Raw genomic sequence first — 24,477 nt, 5'->3', positions numbered from 1 at the left:
ATTGGTTTTGAAGTGCAAGGAATTCCCTTCCTCCCCTGCCCTGGCTCCAAGCTGGCTGGAAAGACAATATATGGTTGTTGGACCCTTAGTGTGTGGACAGGGCACAGCCTATTCGGGTGTAAATGTGAGGCTGTGGCCAGCCCTCCTTCCCATCCTACCCAGGATGGCCCATTAGGATGTGGATGGCACATCAGTTTAACCTAAGCTCCCTTTGTGTGTGACTGTCTAGACGGAATGCACAAAGCCCAGCTGTCACTCCACCTCAGACGTGTACTGGAGACGGGCTGCAGGAAGGCACGGCTAAGAGCAGGAAAATGCCAACTTTCTAAAAGTGGCATCTTCAAAACTGTAACACTATTAAAGAGGATTTATCATTACAATTCTGTGGGTACTAAACATGACATATCTACTTCCTGTCAGTCAGGAATTGAGCTTATCAAATGAAAGAAGGAATGCCCCATGTTATCCTATGAGAAGGGTTGGCCTCACAGTAGTGAAAAACGAATTTGAGATTTTGTAACTGCAAGGACATGTAAAATTTAAACGTACATGTCCTACCTTTTACTTACACCGCATCCTGCCCAATGGACTATCTAGGGCCAACCTTAGGGGTGATATAGGGAAGAAAGGGAGAGTTTAAGGCTTGGCAAGGGGTTTTAAATGTCAAATCGACATTGTAGTTTAAACTGCACACACAGGCTCAACAATTGCAGGCCTGAGGCATGTTTACAGGCATACTTAAGTGGGTGGCACAATCAATGCAGTAGGCCCACTAGTAGCATTTAAGTGACAGTCCGTGGGCACATGTAGTGCACTTTACTAGGGAGTTATATGTAAATTAAACGTCAATATTGAATATGCCAATGTTACCATGTTTTAAGGAGCAAGCACATCCACTTTAGCACTGGTTAGCATTGGTAAAGTGCTCAGAGTCCTAAGGTCAATGAAAATAGGTCCAGTAAAAGTAGGAAGAAGGCAAATAGTTTGGGGGTGACCATGCAAAGAGCCATGGCCAACAACACGGTTACTGAAACAACAAATCTATAAAGTACAAAGGGCAGGAAACATAGTACTAAGGATAAGCATAAAAGGAATATACAAGTGTCCATAATAACTTAGAATTTACTGTACTTGCTCTCACCGTACCATAGAATAATATTCAAAACTGTGAGCACCATACACTTTCCAAAGGAAAGGTTGGGACAGCTTCACTGCATTTCCATCACAAATATTCGCTCCAGGTAAACCCACCAATGTGTTAACAGAAGTCAAAATGTAAAGAGAATGAAGCATAGTCTGAACACCACAGTGCCCTATGCTATGGCTTAAGGACAGACGTTTGCCATTCTGAGGACACACCACTGAAAAAAACAAGAAAACCACCTACAACTAAGGAACAACTTTAGACCACCTTGCTGAGCGAATCCTTTGCGCGCCACAGATAAAAACAGAACCATCGTTCACATCCCTGTAATATTTCCGCACGGCCATCCAATACAGCTGTATACCTAAAGAAAGATTATAGTTACAGCTGATAATATGAGCATCCAGCATACTTTCTAATCGTTCCTCTGTAGATCACCTAACGTAGCCCCATCTTGAAGTTCCTGCTTTATCAACTATTGATATCACACTTTCCACCTCAGTGCTTTAACTTTGGATCCGAACAAATGGCAAACATCGTCAGACAATTACTGAACATGAAATAATTTTAGGTCTCATGAAAAATCACCGTAGCCTCTCTACTACTGTGGCATCTTTGGTCATATTTTGATCAGTGACACCAAAGAAGATGCAGCTAATCCTAATGTTTATTCAGTAAGGCCATACACGCTGTGTCAGGATCTATGTCTCCTTTCATTCTTGATTGCAGATCGTAAATCGGTGCTGTGCAGGCCTACTGACTTATATACTAGATGTCAATGTAAGCCCTGTCTGCCCAATTACATATCAGGATAACATAGTAATCCCAAATGTCCTCTGGTCAGAGTCCACGCTCACAAAGACTCCGAAAGTGAAGACAATTGAGCACACATCGCATTTCACAAATCATGGGGACCACATCAAAGGTGGCAAAAAAGGTTCAATCTGGTGGCTCGCCAATAAATGAATTTCAAGGCTCAGTGGGGCAAAATAATACTGATGGGTATCTCATTCTCGGTTTTATATTTACATAATATTGTCAAATGAAACAAAGATGTAAGCACATTATGCAACTATATTTAAAATACAATAGCACAGCTTCGAGGCCCCAGGTTTTTCTACCAGATACAGAATATTGTCAAATGTACCTGCACATAGTATGCCCTCCTCAGCAGCCTTATCTTCAGACTTTCTTGGAGTGTAGGGTTTTTCTTGTATTTCTTCAGTGTCTACTCCCAAAACGAAGAATCCTTCCAAACCTCTGTACGAGGAAATAGGGTTTCCGCCAATGAGCATAGTGCCCTCTGCCTCCTAACATGAAATAAAGATGAAAATATAATTCCTCGAAACCTGCCAAAGCGTAGAGAAACGTGTTCAAATTATAACACCTACTGGCTCAGTAAATAGTCTGCCGCATGTTGAAAAAGCACGCCTCCGTTTATAAACGTTCACCTCGTAATACAGTTGTTCTTTTTCTACAAAAAGAATCCAGTATTCTCATATTGAGCACACAAATTGAATCACCTCTAAGCAATCCCGCTAAGAAACTTGAGGGAGTTTTGCAAATTGCAACACATTTATCATGGCGCCATCTAACTGTCACCCTGAAGATTTTGTGCAAAAAGATAATGCTGGAATTTTGTACAAAATGAACCCAAGACACTGCACTATAAGAACCTCTCACATAATCTCAGAGTCTTGCCATTTTTACAGCAGTCAGAGTAATAAATTACTTTGACACAGTGTATAAATCAGACTGAGCCTAATGAAACTCAAACAGTATGTATCACACGTGGAACGAAAATAGGAGCAGAACTGACAATTACCAAATTATGAGATTGACTAAAAGATTGTACGGACATTATGCTGTTAACAACTCTAAAACAATTCTCTTGTTTTTTTATATTTTTGCTATCGTCGACGGCGGGTTATATACAAAGCAGACATTCGAAAGTGGCTTGAAAGCTTATTTCACAACTAGGTTGTGATTTGAAATTGCAAGTTGCTGACAAGGGTGCAAATGGAAATGTGGTGAAATGAGGCCAACGCCGAAGGAGGCACTCCCTGTGGGATTAATGTCGCTGGAGATACCTGGACAACAGCACTGTTAATTGCTACCACCTCTGCAGCCAGAGGCATTGTCACCTGCAAGGCTCTGAAACAGAGAATCAGTAATATTTAGGGTTAGCAATGAAATGGAGCGTTTCTGCTTCCTCTTTCTTTGTTGCGAATTGGTGTAGATTTACCAATGAAGTTAGCCGAACAGGTTGGCCCCTTAAAGGTACAATTGCACTAAAATTAAACGACAGCAATAGTTGTGATCGATTAAATGGGACATCCTGTTTTTATGTAAAATTGTTTTTATTTGCACTAGTATTTTTTGTTTGATTTAGGTGAATGAAAACGTTTTTTTTTTTTTTTTTACATCAATATGTATGGTGTCTTAAAATTGTGTTGAAAGTATTTCAGTAGTATCATAATAATCCTTACCAGTAACAATAGAGATGTTAGTATTGGTCGATTTTATACTGCTAAAGCTATTTGTATTCTGTATGACTTTGTAGCCTAGTCTCTATAGGGGTATATTGGCTCAACTCTATTCCACTTTGGTTCACAAGAGCTAGTGTGTCAGGGTAACATTTTCAAAACAGGATATCAATCAAGTCCTGTAATGCCTGCAGCAACATTTTCATGTTGAGGCCTGCCAATCTTAGCGTTATCTCAGAAAAATCTCTCTTAGTCAATCAAAACAGATTTACACCAAACTGCAAAAAAACACACCTCCGGCGCAAAGTTCTAGCTTTTTACCACATTTGATTTAATTCTCTTTAGCAGTTTTGACTATAGCACGGTTTAAAATTCGCTATGGAAACTGCATGTAGATATTGTGTTTTAGGACACTCTCCCATCCCCTTCTTCTTTGCCCACTTGACATATTCCCAAAAACTTTCCAGGAAAGAGAAAAAGGGATACATTTTTTAGGGGGACTGTTAGAAATGGGGTTTTTGGTTGGCAGTTAGGTTGCCCTCTGTCCAAGCAAGAACCCTCACTCTAGTCAGGGTAAGTCACACACAATCCAAAATCAGCCTGTGCTCACCCTCCGGTAGCTTGGCACGAGCAGTCAGGCTTAACTTAGAAGGCAATGTGTAAAGTATTTGTGCAATAAATCATACAACACCATAGCATAACACCACAAAAATACACCACACAGTATTTAGAAAAATATATAATATTTATCTGGGTAATTGTAGGTCAAAACGATCAAAGTTGCAATACGAATTTGTAAAGATATCACTGAAAAGTGATATTAAGTGTCTTTGAGTCTTTAAAAAGCAATAACGTGTCTTTCAAGCACAGAGTACCTGGTTTCTGGTGGGAAATCTCCTCAGAGGGCCACAGGAGAAGAGATGCGTGGAAAAAGGGGTGTGTGCGTCGATTTCTTCTCAGCACACACAGACTTGCGTCGTTCTTTTCCACGCGGGGAAGTCGGGCGTCGTTTTCCGGCGCGCAGACAGTCTCTTTTTGTGGATCGCGGGGATTACCAGATGTCCCGGGTCTGTGCGTGGATTCTCCTGCTTATTTTCCAGCTGCGCGTCGTTCTGCGGGGCTGCGCGTCGAAGTTTCGATCTCACGGTAGGCGTCGCGTCGATTTCTCCTTGGAAGTCGGGCGGCGTTGTCCTTGCGAGGCCGTGCGTCGAAATTTTGGTCTCACGGCAGGCGTCGCGTCGATTTCTCCTTGGAAGTCGGGCGGCGTTGTCCTTGCGAGGCCGTGCGTCAAAGTTTCGCACTCACGGTAGGCGTCGCGTCGATTTCTCCTGGAAAGTCGGGCGGCTTTGTCCTTGCGAGGTTGTGCGTCGAAGTCTCGATCGTCCCGAGGGCGTCGCGTCGATCAGCGTCGGTGTGCGGCGTTTTTCTCGCCGCGAAACAAGCTGTGCGTCGAAATTTTCGGCGCACGGAGCGTCCACGTGAAAGGAAGAAGTCTTTTTGGTCCTGAGACTTCAAGGAACAGGAGGCAAGCTCTATCCAAGCCCTTGGAGAGCACTTTCACAGCCAGACAAGAGTTCAGCAAGGCAGCAGGGCAACAGCAAGACAGCAGTCCTTTGTAGAAAGCAGACAGGTGAGTCCTTTGAGCAGCCAGGCAGTTCTTCTTGGCAGGATGTAGTTTCTGGTTCAGGTTTCTTCTCCAGCAAGTGTCTGATGAGGTAGGGCAGAGGCCCTGTTTTATACTAAGTTGTGCCTTTGAAGTGGGGGTGACTTCAAAGAGTCTCTAAGAAATGCACCAAGTTCCCTTTCAGCTCAATCCTGTCTGCCAGAGTCCCAGTAGGGGGTGTGGCAGTCCTTTGTGTGAGGGCAGGCCCTCCACCCTCCCAGCCCAGGAAGACCCATTCAAAATGCAGATGTATGCAAGTGAGGCTGAGTACCCTGTGTTTGGGGTGTGTCTGAGTGAATGCACAAGGAGCTGTCAACTAAACCTAGCCAGACGTGGATTGAAGGGCACAACAAGATTTTAGTGCAAAGAAATGTTCACTTTCTAAAAGTGGCATTTCTAGAATAGTAATATTAAATCCGACTTCACCAGTCAGCAGGATTTTGTATTACCATTCTGGCCATACTAAATATGACCTTCCTGCTCCTTTCAGATCAGCAGCTGCCACTTCAACAGTGTATGAGGGCAGCCCCAATGTTAGCCTATGAAGGGAGCAGGCCTCACAGTAGTGTAAAAACGAATTTAGGAGTTTTACACTACCAGGACATATAACTACACAGGTACATGTCCTGCCTTTTACCTACACAGCACCCTGCTCTAGGGGTTACCTAGGGCACACATTAGGGATGACTTATATGTAGAAAAAGGGGAGTTCTAGGCTTGGCAAGTACTTTCAAATGCCAAGTCGAAGTGGCAGTGAAACTGCACACACAGGCCTTGCAATGGCAGGCCTGAGACAAGGTTAAGGGGCTACTGAGGTGGGTGGCACAACCAGTGCTGCAGGCCCACTAGTAGCATTTAATCTACATGCCCTAGGCACATGTAGTGCACTCTAATAGGGACTTACAGGTAAACTAAATAGTCAATCATGGATAAACCAATCAATAGTACAATTTACACAGAGAGCATATGCACTTTAGCACTGGTTAGCAGTGGTAAAGTGCTCAGAGGTCAAAAGCCAACAACAACAGGTTAGAAAAAATAGGAGGAAGGAGGCAAAAAGTTTGGGGATGTCCCTGTCAAAAAGCCAGGTCCAACATGACCCCCTACCAGCCTAAAGCCAGGGGAGAACAATCACTATCCTGATGTACTTCCCTGTTTGAGGCGACAGAACAAGGACCCAGGCCCACAACAGCAGGGGCATGCTCCAGTTCTTCGCCTTCCTGACTCCAATTGGATCCCTCTGTCCATACTCTCAGGGCCCACTAAGCCCATCCATGGGGAACCTTTCTCCTTTCCTGCGGATCTCATCTGTGCAGCACCTAACCTTACATTGCTCACAGATGTATCCCAGGAGCAGGATAGTACCACCAGGACCAACCCAGTGGTGTTGCCCATTCTATCCCCGGGGTGTGACACTTGTCCCCTCCCCAGGGATAACTCTGTCCACCCGGACAGCAAGCCACTGTGGTTACTGACAGTTGTCAGGGATGAGAGCCAGGCCCCAGGCCTCTCAAAGCTCTCCCACCACTGTGGCTGTGGAGAGTGGGGGGCGGTAGCCCCAGGTGCTGGGCACCCTTTAACCACTCTCCCTTCCACCAGGTCAGGGATGACAGCCTGAACCGGGTCCTCCCCTCTGGGGCTTTGTACCCTCCCTCCTGGAGCGGTACCCCCAGAGTCCAACATGGTCAGGGTGCTTACAGAAGTCACCCTGTACCATTCCTCCACCAGTGCAGGGCTGTTAACCTGCCACTGGCCCTCCAACCTGGGGCCTGTACCTTCAGGTTGGACTAGGGCCCGGGGTGAGGCTTCCCTCCCCCTGCCCTCCCTTCTGGGGTCCAGCACCCTCCAACTAGGAGTGGCCTCCTCAGAAGACAACATGGTAGGGGCACTGTTATCAGTAGCCCCTCCCTCCAGGTCCGGGGGGACACCCTGAACCTGGTCTTCCAGCCCAGGGTCTGTACCCTCAGACTGGATCACCGCCTGGCAAACCAGGACTTCCTGGGAGGCACACCTACCCCCCACCAGGTCAGAGTTTAACCTCTGCACCTGCCCATTCAACTCAGAGTCACCACCCTGAAGTTGAACAATTGCCTGGCACGCCAGGACTTCCTGGAGGGCACACTGACCCTCCACCAGGTCAGAGTTTAACCTCTGCACCTGACCATTCAACTCAGAGTCACCACCCTGAAGTTGAACAATTGCCTGGCGCACCAGGACTTTCTGGGAGGCACACCTACCTCCCACCAGGTCAGAGTTTAACCTCTGAGCCTGGTTCCCCAACCCAGGGTCACCACCCTGAGGTTGGGCAATTGCCTGGCACGCCAGGACTTTCTGGGGGGCACACCTACCCCCCACCAGGTCAGAGGTTAACCTCTGAACCTGGATATCCAACCCAGAGTCACCACCCTGAGGTTGAACAATTGCCTGGTATACCAGGACTTTCTGGGGGGCACACCTACCCCCCACCAGGTCAGAGTTTGACCTCTGAACCTGGCCATCCAACCCAGAGTCGACACCCTGAGGTTGGACAACTGCCTGGCACGCCAGGACTTTCTGGGGGGCACACCTACCCCCCACCAGGTCAGAGTTTAACCTCTGAACCCGGTTATCCAACCCAGAGTCACCACCCTGAGGATGAATCTTTGCCTGGCATGCCAGGACTTCCTGGGGGGCACTCTCACCCCCCACAAGGGACACGCCGTCCCCAAGGGCCACACAAGAGTCTGGTTGGCGCAGGTCTCCCGACCTCTGCCCATCCGGCAGAGTCTGGGTTTCCCCCAAACCAGAAACGGTTTCACCTGGGTCATTCCTGGGGGGCTCTGCTCTCAGAGCTGACCCCTGACTTTCAAGATCCTCCACTGGGGTCGGCCACCCCCTCTCAACCCTAGGTCTGGACTTCTGCACCCCCTCACTAGGAGGGGTACTGCCAGACACCAGAACTGTTGGGATGCTGGTTACAGTCACCCCCCCAAGTTCTTCTGACACTGCGGGACTTCCCTCAAAAGGTGGCCCTACGGTACAGACTAGGCTTCCCTCCTGGTGTTCCCTCATGGAACCCTCCAGGATCTGGGACCTACCTGGGACACTACAATCCTTTCCCACCTTACTCGGTTGGGAACCACCTAGACCACTCCCTTCAGGAGCACCCCCAAATGCCTCTTCAGACTCTCTGGTACTCACCCAGAAGTCTGCCTCCATTGTAAGTTCCCTGGGGTCAGAGAACTCACACTCCACCTGGTGTTGGCGTAGCTCTGGAAAATAAGGACCAGACATATGCTCTCCAGCAATTACATCACTCTGCCCTTCACATGTATTAACCACAGTACCCTTCACCCAACCACCTAGTAACTCAGCCTTGGAAAAGCACTCTACATCACCCTCTTGAGACTGGTGAGACAGTTTCTGTCTGTCCCTGACACTCAACCCAAACTCTTCTGGGATGTCTCTACACTCTATATCCAGGACGTCCACCAGAGGGGAACCCTTTTCTCTGTCACTCTCTGCTAGAGTCAGTAAAGTGTCCCTCCCCCCAGTAGGAATATGACTCCCTTTGCCAGTTCCCCAACCCTCCTCAGGGACCCTGTGCATAACGGGAACTACCTCATACCCTTGAACCACCCGGGGTGTGTCAACTCCCTTCTTCAAGTTGGGCACCACATCTCTGGGCTTGTGCCCTTCTTCAGCATTACTAGATGCAAGATTTTTGCTGCCACCATCTGAACTGGACTCAGCCCTTCCGGCCTCCAGTTTCAGCTCTTTACAGCTCAGCTCTTGAGCTGCAATCTTTTCTTCTTCCAGGGCTAAGAGACTTGCTGCCTCAGCCCTTTCAAGAAACTCATCTAGCTCTTCCATCCACCGTGCTTGAGCCATGAGCCATTCTTTTCTCACTGGGTCTCTTTCCTCATCTGAGTCGTCTTCCTCCTCATGTGAGTAGTCCTCCTCCTCCTCTGAGGGGTACTTAGTCATTTGGTTTCTTGCTGCCTCTCTCTCTGCCCATCTGTCTTCCTCCCAGACTATGTAGGCATGTAGCATCTCTGCTTTAGTAGATCTCTTTGCTACAGGAAGGCCACATTCTCTGCAAAGCTTCCTTAGGTCAGCCTTAGTGAGGTGGTCAGTAGGCAAAAAGAATAAGTAGGTAAGCGATCCCATTCTGATAGGATCTTACCAGCAAAAACCAAAATCCAAAGTCCAAAATATCAATAGTATATCCAGGAGGACATCAGAGACCAAAAGTCAAAAGAGATGAAAAAATCACGTTGACCTTCAACTGTGGGTAGGTAGTGAAATACTTAGCTACTGTATGTCACTGCACAAACACAAGTCCTATCCTCACCGCTGATCACCAATGTTAGAAATGGGGTTTTTGGTTGGCAGTTAGGTTGCCCTCTGTCCAAGCAAGAACCCTCACTCTAGTCAGGGTAAGTCACACACAATCCAAAATCAGCCTGTGCTCACCCTCCGGTAGCTTGGCACGAGCAGTCAGGCTTAACTTAGAAGGCAATGTGTAAAGTATTTGTGCAATAAATCATACAACACCATAGCATAACACCACAAAAATACACCACACAGTATTTAGAAAAATATATAATATTTATCTGGGTAATTGTAGGTCAAAACGATCAAAGTTGCAATACGAATTTGTAAAGATATCACTGAAAAGTGATATTAAGTGTCTTTGAGTCTTTAAAAAGCAATAACGTGTCTTTCAAGCACAGAGTACCTGGTTTCTGGTGTGAAATCTCCTTAGAGGGCCACAGGAGAAGAGATGCGTGGAAAAAGGGGTGTGTGCGTCGATTTCTTCTCAGCACACACAGACTTGCGTCGTTCTTTTCCACGCGGGGAAGTCGGGCGTCGTTTTCCGGCGCGCAGACAGTCTCTTTTTGTGGATCGCGGGGATTACCAGATGTCCCGGGTCTGTGCGTGGATTCTCCTGCTTATTTTCCAGCTGCGCGTCGTTCTGCGGGGCTGCGCGTCGAAGTTTCGATCTCACGGTAGGCGTCGCGTCGATTTCTCCTTGGAAGTCGGGCGGCGTTGTCCTTGCGTCGAAATTTTGGTCTCACGGCAGGCGTTGCGTCGATTTCTCCTTGGAAGTCGGGCGGCGTTGTCCTTGCGAGGCCGTGCGTCAAAGTTTCGCACTCACGGTAGGCGTCGCGTCGATTTCTCCTGGAAAGTCGGGCGGCTTTGTCCTTGCGAGGTTGTGCGTTGAAGTCTCGATCGTCCCGAGGGCGTCGCGTCGATCAGCGTCGGTGTGCGGCGTTTTTCTCGCCGCGAAACAAGCTGTGCGTCGAAATTTTCGGCGCACGGAGCGTCCACGTGAAAGGAAGAAGTCTTTTTGGTCCTGAGACTTCAAGGAACAGGAGGCAAGCTCTAACCAAGCCCTTGGAGAGCACTTTCACAGCCAGACAAGAGTTCAGCAAGGCAGCAGGGCAACAGCAAGACAGCAGTCCTTTGTAGAAAGCAGACAGGTGAGTCCTTTGAGCAGCCAGGCAGTTCTTCTTGGCAGGATGTAGTTTCTGGTTCAGGTTTCTTCTCCAGCAAGTGTCTGATGAGGTAGGGCAGAGGCCCTGTTTTATACTAAGTTGTGCCTTTGAAGTGGGGGTGACTTCAAAGAGTCTCTAAGAAATGCACCAAGTTCCCTTTCAGCTCAATCCTGTCTGCCAGAGTCCCAGTAGGGGGTGTGGCAGTCCTTTGTGTGAGGGCAGGCCCTCCACCCTCCCAGCCCAGGAAGACCCATTCAAAATGCAGATGTATGCAAGTGAGGCTGAGTACCCTGTGTTTGGGGTGTGTCTGAGTGAATGCACAAGGAGCTGTCAACTAAACCTAGCCAGACGTGGATTGAAGGGCACAACAAGATTTTAGTGCAAAGAAATGTTCACTTTCTAAAAGTGGCATTTCTAGAATAGTAATATTAAATCCGACTTCACCAGTCAGCAGGATTTTGTATTACCATTCTGGCCATACTAAATATGACCTTCCTGCTCCTTTCAGATCAGCAGCTGCCACTTCAACAGTGTATGAGGGCAGCCCCAATGTTAGCCTATGAAGGGAGCAGGCCTCACAGTAGTGTAAAAACGAATTTAGGAGTTTTACACTACCAGGACATATAACTACACAGGTACATGTCCTGCCTTTTACCTACACAGCACCCTGCTCTAGGGGTTACCTAGGGCACACATTAGGGATGACTTATATGTAGAAAAAGGGGAGTTCTAGGCTTGGCAAGTACTTTCAAATGCCAAGTCGAAGTGGCAGTGAAACTGCACACACAGGCCTTGCAATGGCAGGCCTGAGACAAGGTTAAGGGGCTACTGAGGTGGGTGGCACAACCAGTGCTGCAGGCCCACTAGTAGCATTTAATCTACATGCCCTAGGCACATGTAGTGCACTCTAATAGGGACTTACAGGTAAACTAAATAGTCAATCATGGATAAACCAATCAATAGTACAATTTACACAGAGAGCATATGCACTTTAGCACTGGTTAGCAGTGGTAAAGTGCTCAGAGGTCAAAAGCCAACAACAACAGGTCAGAAAAAATAGGAGGAAGGAGGCAAAAAGTTTGGGGATGTCCCTGTCAAAAAGCCAGGTCCAACAGGGACATATTTGTAAAGATTCGTCAAACGGCACTAAAGGTATTTATGTATAAAAGGAAAAAAGTCTGAACTTTGCAAGTTATAGTCTGATTTTAATAGTGCATTCTTAATTAACACAATGAAAAGAGGTTGCATTGCAGACACATGCACAAACAGGCATATATCTAGGACTATTAAGGTGATGCTTCATAGAGAAATGTAATCGATTGAAATAAATACAACAAGGCTGATCAGCTTCTTTGACACATACAGGCATTCATAGAGGGCTAAATTGTTCATTTTGCATGTATTGTGAGTCTAATCAGATACTTTGAAGTTTTTCTTCCACTTCTATTCTATTGATAATGATGATTTGTGTTCCTTATTATTTTGACCATATTAATTATGTTGGTGTGAGCAATTGGGTGGTTCGTTGACTAAGGTGTGAGCCACAGTCAAGCAGCTATTACAATTCTAATCAGGGTAAGGAACAAGCAAAACCCAAATTAATCTGCACTTACCCCATGGTAGCTTGCCACAGAGCAGTCAGGCTTAACTTGAAGGAAATGTCTAAAGTATTTGTGCAACAATTCACACACTAAAATAGTAAAAAACAACACACAAAAAGGATCCCACATCAGGTTAAAAAAGAGAGCTTAATTTAATAAATATATCAAGAAAAAAACAACAAAAATCCAATCAGTAGAACCAAAGTATGAATTTTTCAACAATAAAGTGTAAAATAGCACCTAAAAGCATAATGCACTAACCAGGGGCATCTGGTCGCATTGGATTGGGACAATACTACAAGTTCAGACAGACCGTGACGGGGCAAAGGATAGCTACAGGGACCCATTTAGGCCAGCTGAACAAAGTACCTTAAATCCTTGTTGTGGAGTGTTGCATGGAGCCGCCTCAAAGATGCACCGCACAGCTGAAGTTATGCGGTGTTTCTGAGATGCGGCGAGGTTGCGGTAGGAGGTCCTAATGCGTCATCGTAGAGGATCACATCGATGGGGCTTGCAATGTGAAGTCCGGTGTTGGGGATGAGGGGTGCAACTTTCAATGCGTTGACTGTTATGAGCTGTGAGTCTGCAAGGCAGGTTCCATCATCATCGTCGAGGCTGCAGCCGACAAGGGATGCAGGGACCTGGGCGCGGGTGTGCTACATCTTCGGGCTAATGTGTTGGTTCCGAGGACTGCAGAGGTGTTGCAGGTGTTTGCGATGGGCCCAATCCACGTATTAGCACAAATGAATCGGTTCTGCTGGGGGAGTTGCCGATCCATAGAGGAGAAGCAACAGTTCTGCTCAGGGATGTGCCACTCAGCAGAGGTGATGCATTATTTCCGCTACTAAGCACCCTAGGCTCACTTACAAAGGTCCAGGACTGGGGCGGCATCACTTGGCAGGGTAGGCTCACAGATAGCGCAGTCCAGGTACAAGGTTGTTGAAAGCCTGTAATAACCCTAAGGCATTAGATCAGGAGGCCAGCCAACTAGCTCTTGGACTCACTGGTTTATGGGGTCAGTGTATGAAAGTCCAGTCCTCCTCACGCAGGCAAGAGAGCAGTGGCAGCACCGCAGGCCGGCAGTTCCTTCATAGCAGCAGCCTAGCAGCGTGGCAGTCCTGTAGCAACACAGCTGTCCTTCTTCCCGCGAGAGTATTTACAGGTCCGTAAGTGTACTGAAGGAGTGATGTCTGGTTATCCTTTTATACACAGTTGTGCCTCTGGAGTAGGGAGACACTTCTAGAGGCATGGCTTTGAAGTGTACAGATGCCCTGCCTTCCCAGCTCTGGCTCCAGACTAACTACATGTGCTATGCAGGCCTGTGTGTGGAGACAGGACACAGCCTATTCAGGTCTAAGTGGGGCCGGACCATGCTCCTCCCTTTTATCCTGCCAGTGTTGGCCGATTAAGTCACACCTAAGCTCCCATTGTGTGTGGATGTCTAGGAGGAAAACACAAAGCCGAACTGCCAACTACACCCAGTCATGTGACCAGAGACAGGCTGGAGGTACCAAATGGCTAAAGCAGGGAAATGCCAATTTCCGATAAGTGGCATATCTTAACTATAATCTAAAACTCACCTTCAATATAAGGTTTACTTTTAAATTAGAATTCCAGAAACACCAAACTTGAAGGGTTTATCTCTTCCCATTTAGAAGTTACACTTATAAAATGCATTAATGCACAAAACCAATGTTATCCTATGGGAAGGAGAGAAAGGCCTTGTAGTAGTGAAACGCAAATTTAAGAGTTTTTCATTACCAGGACATGTAAAACTTAAAAATGCATGTCCTATCTTTTAAATACATTGCACCCTTCCGTCTGAGCAGTCCAGGGCCCACACTAGAGTTGATATATGTACTATAAAGGAAGGTTTAGGACTGACAAAAGGTTTATTTTGCTAGGTCCACATGGCACGTCCGAACTGGACACACAGGGTCTGCAATGACGGACCTGAGATATGATTAAAGAGCTACATATGTGGGAGTGACTAATAGTACTGCAGATCCACTAGTAGCATTTAATTAAAAGGGCCTGGGCACACGTAGTGCACTTTACTAGGGATTTAAAAGTAAATTACATTTACCAATTGGGTGTAAGCCAATGTTACAATGTTTAGCGGAAGAACACAAGCACTTTAGCACTAGTTAGCAGCATCAAATTATGCAGAATCCTAAGGCCAGCAAAAACAAAGACAGCAAAAACAGGAAGTCTGATGCTAAACATTAGTGGGTGTTAGACCTGGCGTCCTTAGCATGGTTTCCCCTGTCTTTTTGCCTCTGCTTTCTGTGTTTTTGAGTGTGTGCTGGACTCTGTTTTTGCTCATTTTGGTACTCTGGGCAATTTACCACTGCTGACCAGTGCTAAAGTGCAAGTGCTCTCTGTGCAAACTGTATGTGTAATAATTGGCTTTTCCATGACTGGCATATTTGATTTACTAGCTAGTGCCCAGGGCATGTAAATTAAATGATTTTAGTCCGACTGCAGCACTTATTGTGCCACCCACATAAGTAGTCTTGTAAACATGGCTCAGACCTGCCACTGCAGTGACTGTGTGTGCAGTATTAAACTGCCAATTCCACCTGGCGAGTGTACCCATTTGCCAAGCCAAAATCTTCCCTTTTGGTACATGTAAGGCACCCCTAAGGTGGTCACTACGTAGCGCCATTGGCAAGGTGCAGTTCATGTTAAAGGTATGACATGTACTGATATGTTTTACATTTCCTGACAATGAAATACTATCAAATTAGTTTTTCACTACAAGGCCTATCGCTCTCATAGGTTAGATAGGGACTGCCTTTAAATATCTTTGAAGTGCAGTTTCCCATTGGGAGCAGATAGAGATCTGGTGTTTGGTGTCTTTGAACTCACAATTTAAAAATACATCTTTTGGTAAAGTTGGTCTTTAAATTGTCATTTTGAAAATGCCACTTTTGGAAAATAGGCATGTTAGAAATCGGGGTCTCTAGTTGGAAGTCGATTTGTATCCTGTCCAAGTAGGGACCCTCACTCTAGTCAGGATAAGGGAGGTACCCAGCTCAAATAACCCCTTCTCACCCCCTTGGTAGCATGGCACGAGCAGTCAGGCTTATCGCAGAAGCTATGTGTAAAGCATTTGCACATAACACACAATAATGCAGTGAAAATACTACAAAAGGGCAACACACCAGTTTTAGAAAAAAAGAAAATACGTATCTCTGCAAAACAAGGCCAAAACAAGAAAAATCCCAAATCCAGTAATAAAGATATGAATTTTGCAAGAGTTATTTAAAAATACAGTTCCTTGAAGTCGATAACTCCATTTGGGGCTAACACTGTGTCATGAACAACTAATCCAACAGTTCAGGCCAGCCGCTGCATTGTGGGCCAGCTAAGGTATCGGGAAGACCCACAAATTGTACCTTGGAATTGTAGGGCATCGTGATCCTCACAATGAGATCCAGAGTACGGCATCGCTGGTGTTGCAGGTGTCGGTTCCGGTGGTCGGTGTGGGGGTCATCAGGCCCTTCAAGACACATGCCTTGCAGACTGAATTCCGGGTTGATGATGAAGTCAGGAGTGCTGGTGTTGATGGCATCGGGACTGCGGTGTGAAGCGGGACAATGCAACGTGCGGTGTCCACTGGTCGAGGGGCAGGCAGTGGCTCTGTGGTGGCGTCGTGCAGTGTCAGTGAGACCAGGGCTGCAGTGTGAAGCAGGGTGGTACGACGTGCGGTGTCTCGAGGTCACGGTGCAGGCAGCAGCATCGTTGTTGCTGAAGCGCGGTCGTCGGTAGGACAAGGTGGAGGTCCAACGCGGGGTGGGCTCCTTGCGGTGCCCACGGATCATGGTGCAGACAGGGGCGACTGTTGATGACGTTGGAGTCAATGGCGCTACCGTCCGTGGACCTGGGCTGGAGTGCAGGACGGGACAGGGAGTCTTTGTCAGAGTGGAGCGGTGTCGTTGGGGATGCCAAGACTGCGGTGTGAGAAAGGTGATGCAAAGTGCAGGTCCTACAGGTCACGGTGCAAGTAGCAGCTCGGTTATGGCATCATGTGGGGGCAGCAGTAAGACCAGGGTTGCGGAGCGAGGTGGGGCGTGGCTTTGTGTGGTGTTGTCAGGTCACGATGCAGGCAGTTGGGTTGACGCTGTTCTGTGGATTTTCTTCTGTTTCAGGACAAAACACACAGTTCCCAGGGCTGTATACAGATGAAACTGAAGTCTTTGATATCCCTGAGAATTCCAACACGAGGCAAGCTCTACCCCAAGCCACTGGAAAAACTTCACAAGCAGGATAGACATCAAACTACAGCCTTTGTCCTCACACAGGCAGAAGCAGGAACTGCAGGTCAACCCAGCAAAAGACACTCACAGGCAAAGAGGCAGTACTCCTCCTCCAGCTCTTCAGCTGTTCTCCTTAGCAGGGGTTTCTTTTGATCTAGAAGTTATATAAAAATCTGGGGTAAGTAACTTGTCTATCTGATATCAACACCTAGTTGCAGATTCCTTACCTTAGAATAGATACCCAAGCAATACCATCCCCAGAGGTGGGTCTGCGATCTAAGATTATACTAGAAAGTCCTGCAGGACCGAACAGACCTGACTGCCCAGGCAGTAGTGTTTGGTAAACGTGTGCAGAGATACCCATGTTGCCACCTGACAGATGTCAAGAACTGGAACTCAGCGTGGTAACGCAGTGGTCGCAGCTTTAGCTCTGGTAGAATGAGCACGCAAACCCTCAGGGGGTTGCTTCTCAGCCAGTGCAAAGCACATTTCAATGCAGCACGCAACCCATCTGGAGATGGTTCTCTTCTGTACTGCCCAACATTTCTTCGTACCCATATAGCCAACAAAGAATTGATAACTACTTGGAACTCTTTGGTATGATCAAGGTAGAACACCAACGCTCTTTTTGGGTCCAGGCTGTGGAGTCTCTTTTCTTCCTTAGAAGGATGCAAGGTGATGGATTGACCTGCATGGAAGGGCGTGACCAGTTTTGGCAGAGAGAGGCCCTAGTGCAAAGCACCACTTTGTCAGGATAGGTGGAAAGGTAGGACAGCTTAGACGGCAATACCTGCAGTTAACTCACCATGCGAGCAGATGTAATGGCCACAAGGAAGGCTGTTTTCAAAGAGAGAAGCCTGAGAGTACAATTGTGGAGAGGCTCGAAAGAAGCACACATCAGAAATGTCAAAACTTACTTCAAATCCCATTGAGACATAATGAATGGAGAAATCGAAACATATGAGTAAGATCTTTAAGGAACCTATTTACAATTGGAGACGTAAAAAAGGAAGGTTGATCAGGCAGCCGCAAAAAAACATAAATGGCAGACAGATAACCTTTGAGAATGCCCATAGCAAAGCCCTGCTGGGCCAGAGAAAGGATAAACAACAAAACCTCAGAAAGAGAAGCAGAAAGGGGGGTCAAAAGATTTGTCTGTTACCATGGCACACATTTCTTCCAATGACAGGCGTACAATGTTTAGGTGGAAGGAAGCCTGGCTGCCAAGATTACATTACAGACTTCAGCAGAATGTCAAAAGCTATCAACTGCTGCTGCTCAAACACCATGAAAGAAGGTGGAGACTGGACAGGTTCGGGTGGAGAACCCTTCCCTGCTGCTGCCACAGAAGATCCTCCCTGAAGGAAGTCAGATCAGAGGATTGATGGCCATGCTCAGTAGCTCAGGATATCATACTCTTTGTGCCCAGTCCGAACCTCAAGGATTACCTGGGCCTGGTCATTCTTGATCTTCTTTAGAATGCTAGGCAGAAGTGGTATGGGTAGAGAGGCATACATGAGGCCTGAGTTCCACTTGAGACGAAAAGCATCTCTAGCAATAGCCGCCTTGGAAACTCCAACACACAATACTGCTGACGGTGCATTCTCTGTGGAGGCGAACAGATCTAATCAAGGCTCTCCCCTTTGCTGAAAGAGACCTTGGCCACCTCTAAATGGAGACACCGTTTGTGATTGACTATGCATTGTCTGCTGAGTTTGTTCGCTCTGGCATTTTGAGGGCCCACCAGATATCTTGAACCACCAGGGAAATGCCCTGTTGTTCCAGCCACGTCCACAGGCTCAGAGCCTCTTGACAAAGGGTCCATGACCCCACTCCGCCCTGCTTGTTGCAGTCCCATGTGGTGATGATGTTGTCCGTGAACACCTGCACTACCTTTCCTTTAAGAGAGGGAGGAAATGCGTTGAATGCTATTCTGATCGCCCGGAGTTCCAACAGGTTGATGTGGAGTCCAGATTCCATCAGAGACCAGATGGCTCCGATCTCCGCCTCTGCCAGGTGCCCAGTAGGACATCCATAAGGGCATCATTAAAGGGGAGCAGGGGTTCAGAGCATGAAGCCCCAGACTGAAGCACCTCGGTCAGGAGGTTAGTCCTGACTGCCACCGAAGGCAGTCCAAGGTCCAGGACCTTAGCCGCTCTCCACATCACCATTGAATATGAGGCTCCATACTCCGTAGCCACCATAGGGGGCAAGAGCATCTGAGTATCTGTATCAGTATCTGAGAGGTATTCAGTCCGCTGGCTTCACCCGGGTTGCTACGAGCCTTGGAGCTGTTATTTCAAAGGGTCAAGTGACCTCTCCAATCGCTCACTGCATCCTAGCCCATAGGAATAAGGGTCTGGATCCAACATAGGGGGTAAAGTTGTACAATTCCCACCTGGCTCCGTGATGGAGTCAGCAATGGTGATGGGGGTGACACTGTCCGGGGGCACAGGCAGCGCTGGGAGCATCAATGTTGGGACCGGTGCCAGGGAAGATCAAAGTAGAACGACCAGTGTCGATCCAGATCCTGGAATGGATCCATGAGTGCCCATCAGAACTAAGGCCAAAGCTGCTGGTGCAGAACCTGAAAGTGCTGCTTCGAACTCCATGGGGCCTGAAGGAGCGCCAGCAAAGACAGTCTTCCCACATATTAGGCGCATGGCCTAATGAAACTCCTTAAGATGGGGGGGTCGCTCCGGTTCCCAGAAACTCAGGATGGCGCAGAGTCATCCCAGACACAGGCTCTGCAGAGGGAGGCCTAAATAGACTATGCTGCCGCTCACTCATCTCCTCGGCCGACAGGCAAGGGGAAGTTGAAGGACCTTTTGCTTTCTTTGACTTCTTATGCCTCGATTTACCCGATCGTTCCAAGGACTTGAAGTGGAACGACGAAGAAGGGGGACTTCGTGACCGATCAGGAGACCTTCCTCTCAAACGAGAATGAGACTTACGCGAAATCGAGCACCGGCCGCCATCAGCTATAGGCAATGCTCCCTCAAAATCTTTGGATTCATGGCCTGGCACTCGGAGCACAACTTCAGTTCGTAGTCGTGCTCCAAACACCAAAGGCACAAGAAGTGCAAATCGATCACAGACATCACCAGATGGTAGCATCTGCCAGGCTTGAACTCAGACTTACGTGAACATATCCCTCAACACACCAGGAGAAGAAAAACTCAAAAAAGCCTCGACAAAAGTTGAAAAAAGACCATTGAAAAAGAGTGCACCTATATTAGACCAATAACAGCATTTCTGGCATGGATGACAGATGCAGAACAAATCAACGTCACCTAACGGTGTGCAGGGGTACTGCTAAAAACAAAATCTCCAGTGTTTTTGAGTCTTTCTTTTAACATTTTCACAACACAAAATGCAGTCACAGCCACAACAACAAGAGGGCCCTACACTCCGGCTGAAGAGCATAGATTTCCAGCTAGGATTGCTTAGAAAATATGAGGAAAGCTCTCCTGAGGTTATGCATGCAATAATCCAGGAGACTTACTGTTTTTTAATGTTGCTGGGGTGCTGCTGCTGCACAAAACAAATGTTGGTTGATGTACCTACCCCTTCTCTGGTCACCACCAGGCACTAAAAGATCATTAAAAAGCCTTTGCAGGGCATTATGGGCTGCTCCTTGCTTTGAGCGGTGAATATTTAATGAGTGCAGTTGACCTGTTTTGCAAAACTACCTAGCACCATTCTAATGAATTGCCAAAAGATTCCAACATCCTTCTGTCTAATGATTCCTAAGATCTGAGCAACCGCATCCACATTTCCAATGCTTTACTGCCTACTGGTAACTAGTTTTACATCAAGACGTCAATTTCCTATATGTTTTGGACAGAGGTTTGTGGTGCAAACATCTTGGATATCTGCCATTCCTACACTTCAGTGGTATAACCTTACAATTCCAATCCAGAATATGTGCAATATGCTGCTCCCATGATCCATTACTTGTACTGCATCCCCCTGGGAGAAGATCACCTCGGATATGCTCTCTAGCATTTCTCACTCACCGCTTACCTGTCTTGGCAATTGCCCTCATAAACATTACTGATCCATTTTTAGTTCGATTCCACCTATGCTCAACAATTAACTACACTGTTCTAGCTATCTGTCCAGAATAACTTTTAACTCAATAACCTGTTGTCAAATTTCACATTCTTTCCATAGAAGTAAATATTAATTGCTAATTGTTATTTAGAATGCTACTGGGGACTGGCACCTTGATGATGGGGAATGAATCAAGCATTTAAATCAATAAAATGTCCAAAGGTGGAGAACAGAAACATTTCAAATGAATCATAGTTTGGCCTACTGGAGAATCATTCACAAACCAGGTGTAAACAAACTCCCAAAAGATTATGCTGAGAAGACTGATTTATCATAATGTCTTTGTTAGAAATGGAGTCTATGGTTGGAAGTCAGGTTACCCCCTGTCGAAGCAAAGCCCCTCACTCTAGTCAGAGTAAAGGAGAATCACTCTCAGCTAACCCCAGCTCACCCCCTTGGTAGCTTGGCACGAGTAGGCAGGCTTAATTTCAGAGTGCTAGGTGTAAAATGTTTGTACCAACACACACAGTAACTCAATGAAAGCACTACAAAATGACAACACAGGTTTAGAAAAATAGAAAATATTTATCTAAACAAAACAAGACCAAAACAACAAGAATCCAACATACTCAAGTCAAGTTATTAATTAAAAAAGCAAAGAGTCTTAAATCCTTGAGAAAAGAGGTAAAACCCTGTTAGCATTGAATAGTACCTGGGTAGCGTCAAAATAACACGCACAGGCGAGTGTGCGTTGAAAAAGGTAAGCAGTGCGTCAATGTCTCACCCGCAAGCGAGACCGTGCGTTGTTTCTCCTTCTCCGGTCAGGGTGCGCCATTTTCCCTCCACGCAGGGGAGCGATGCATCGATCCGGGCAGCACTCGGGTCTGTGCAGGCACTGTGTCATTTTTCTGCACCCAGCAAGGCTTGCGTCGAAAATCCTGCTGCACGGTATCAGCAAAACTGCGCAATGTAGGTTGCGACATTAACAGCCGTGGTTAGCGAGTGTTGCGCGTCGTTCTTCCAGCTCCGTGCATTGATTTTCCAGCCCTGATGCCGGTGGAGAATCGATTTCTGACACATAGCCGGCGGCGCATTGTTTTTCAGCCGCGTCTTGGAAGGTGCATCTAATTTTTCCCCGCACAGCGGTCTGTGCGTGGATTTTCAGTCTTGGTCTGCAAGCTTCACCTTTCAAGGCCCCGAGAACGGGATAGGGCACCACTTGGCAGGGCAGGAGTCTCAGCAGAGAGTCCAGGTGCTGGGAGCAGAAGTCCTTGATGGGCCTGAGACTTCAACAACAGGAGGCAAGCTCAGGACAAGCCCTTGGAGATTTCTTCACAAGCAGGAAGGCACACAAAATCCAGTCTTTGTCCTCTTGCACAGGCAGAAGCAGCAACTGCAGGATAGCTCCATAAAGCACAGTATCAGGCAGGGCAGCACTTCTCCTCAGCTCTTCAGCTATTCTCCAGGCAGAGGTTCCTCTTGATGTCCCGAAGTGATCTAAATTCTGTGGTTTTGGGTGCCCTTCTTATACCCAGTTTGGCCTTTGAAGTAGGCTTACTTCAAAGGAAAGTGTCATGTTTGTGAAATCCTGCCTAGCCCGGGCCAGACACACACCGGTGGGGGGGTGTTGGAGACTGCATTGTGTGAGGGCAGGCACAGCCCTTTCAGGTGTAAGTGACCACTCCTCCCTCCTAGCACAGATGGCTCATCAGGATATGCAGGTTACACCCCAGCTCCCTTTGTGTCACTGTCTAGAGAGAGGTGCAAACAGCCCAACTGTCAAACTGACCCAGACAGGGAATCCACAAACAGGCAGAGTCACAGAATGGTTTAAGCAAGAAAATGCCCACTTTCTAAAAGTGCCATTTTCACACACGCAATCTTAAAATCAACTTTACTAAAAGATGTATTTTTAAATTGTGAGTGCAGAGACCCCAAACTCCATGTGTCTATCCGCTCCCAAAGGGAATCTACGCTTTAATCATATTTAAAGGCAGCCCCCATGTTAACCTATGAGAGGGATAGGCGTTGCAACAGTGAAAAACGAATTTGGCAGTATTTCACTGTTAGGACATATAAAACACATTAATATATGTCCTACCTTAAACATACACTGCACCCTGCCCATGGGTATACCTAGGGCCTACCTTCGGGGTGTCTTACACATAAGAAAAGGGAAGGTTTAGGCCTGGATAGTGGGTACACTTGCCAAGTCGTATTGGCAGTTTAAAACTGCACACACAGACACTGTGGTGGCAGGTCTGAGCCATGTTTACAGGGATACTAATGTGGGTGGCACAACCAGTGCTGCAGGCTCACTAGTGGCATTTGATTTACAGGCCCTGGGCACCTCTAGTACACTGTACTAGGGACTTACCAGTAAATCAAATATGCCAATCATGGAAATCCAATTACATACACATTTTATACAGGAGCACTTGCACTTTAGCACTGGATAGCAGTGGTAAAGTGCCAAGAGTAACAAAAACAGCAAAAACACAGTCCTGCACGTATCAACAAACTGGGAAACAGAGGCAAAAAAGTTAGGGGAAACCACGCGAAGGATGAAAAGTCTAACAGTCTTGGTAATCAGAGAATGGAGAAGCAAAGTCTGATACAGACCATGATCTGTTTACCAAATATTGCTAGTAATAATTTTGGATGAGAGCCCAAGTATCTGGAAAAGATTAAATCAACTCACAGATTTATCTTTTATACTTGCACAGGTGTTCACAAAATGTTAAAAAACATGCTTTAATAATTAGACTAAGGCCCTCTTTATGACTTTGGCAGTCTTTTTCAAAGACCGCCGAAGTCACTGTAGCCAACAGACATCCAGTGCTGTCGTTGTTGTTGTAGGACTTCGGCCCATTTATGGGCAGAATGCCGATGGAGTTGAAGAGGCGGATGCATCACCAGCATCACCACACCAGCAAGTCTCCGCCCGCCATATTACGCGCCGTAATACGGCTTGGCGGAGTCTTACTGGCCTGGTGGTGCGGGCAATGCAAAACCGCCAGGACCCATCCCCTCCCGGATGAGCAGCTCGTCGGAAAGGTAAGGTGATCATCCAGATTGGATGTGTGTGTGTGTGGAGTGTTGGGTGCATGTGTGTGGGGTGTGCGTTTATGTGTGTGCGAATGTGGGTGTATGAATGCTTGTTTGTGGGCAAGTGAGTGGGGCTGCATGTGTGCAAGTGTGTGGATGGGGGTGTGTGCAAGTGTGTGTATGCAGGGGGGAGTGTGTTATTGTATGCGTGCATGGAGGGGGTGAATAATTGTGGATGGGGTATGTGTGTGAACAATTGTAGATTGGGGTGGGGGTGTTTGTGGATGAGGAGGTGGGGGTGTTTGTGAGTGCATGTGCATGTTTTTGTGTGAGTGAACGGAGAAAGAAGGCGAGTGTATGTATGCGGTGCAAGGGGGAGGGGCGGGGTGAGAATGTTTGCGGAGGGGGCGCGTATATGTGAGTGGGTGTATGTCAGTGTGTGAGCGGGTGGGGGTGTTTGGATGGATGTGTACGGTTGGGGGGTGTTTGGAAGTGTGTGGATGAGTGGGGCATGTCTGTAAGTGTGTGGACGGGTGACGGGGTGCATGGAGGTGTGGGGACATGTCAGCATGTGTGTGCCGGCAACAGGAATGAGGATTCCTGTCACTGAGTGAGTTACCACCAAGGTTTTCGTGGTGGGGTGGCTGCCACGGAAAGCGTGGTGGTCTGCAGCTTTGCAATCTGGCCGGGAGGCTGAGGCCTGCTGCCAGGCTGGAGGAGCTCACCGCTGGCCATGT

General features: G+C 47.2%; 1 protein-coding gene across 2 annotated transcripts in view; it reads right to left on the bottom strand.

The window, feature by feature from the left end:
* The window catches only part of ZBBX (zinc finger B-box domain containing), a 440,192-nt gene that overhangs the window by 110,930 nt on the left and 304,785 nt on the right, over nt 1–24,477 (bottom strand). For both annotated transcript variants that reach the window (XM_069213223.1, XM_069213224.1), the window contains exon 16: nt 2,292–2,454. In XM_069213223.1, coding sequence (XP_069069324.1) covers nt 2,292–2,454 — 163 coding nt within the window. The remainder of the gene's footprint in view (nt 1–2,291; nt 2,455–24,477) is intronic.

This window comes from Pleurodeles waltl, chromosome 11, assembly GCF_031143425.1.
Source record: "Pleurodeles waltl isolate 20211129_DDA chromosome 11, aPleWal1.hap1.20221129, whole genome shotgun sequence".
Classification (NCBI taxonomy): Eukaryota; Metazoa; Chordata; class Amphibia; order Caudata; family Salamandridae; genus Pleurodeles; species Pleurodeles waltl.
This window is presented reverse-complemented; position numbering and strand designations above follow the sequence as displayed.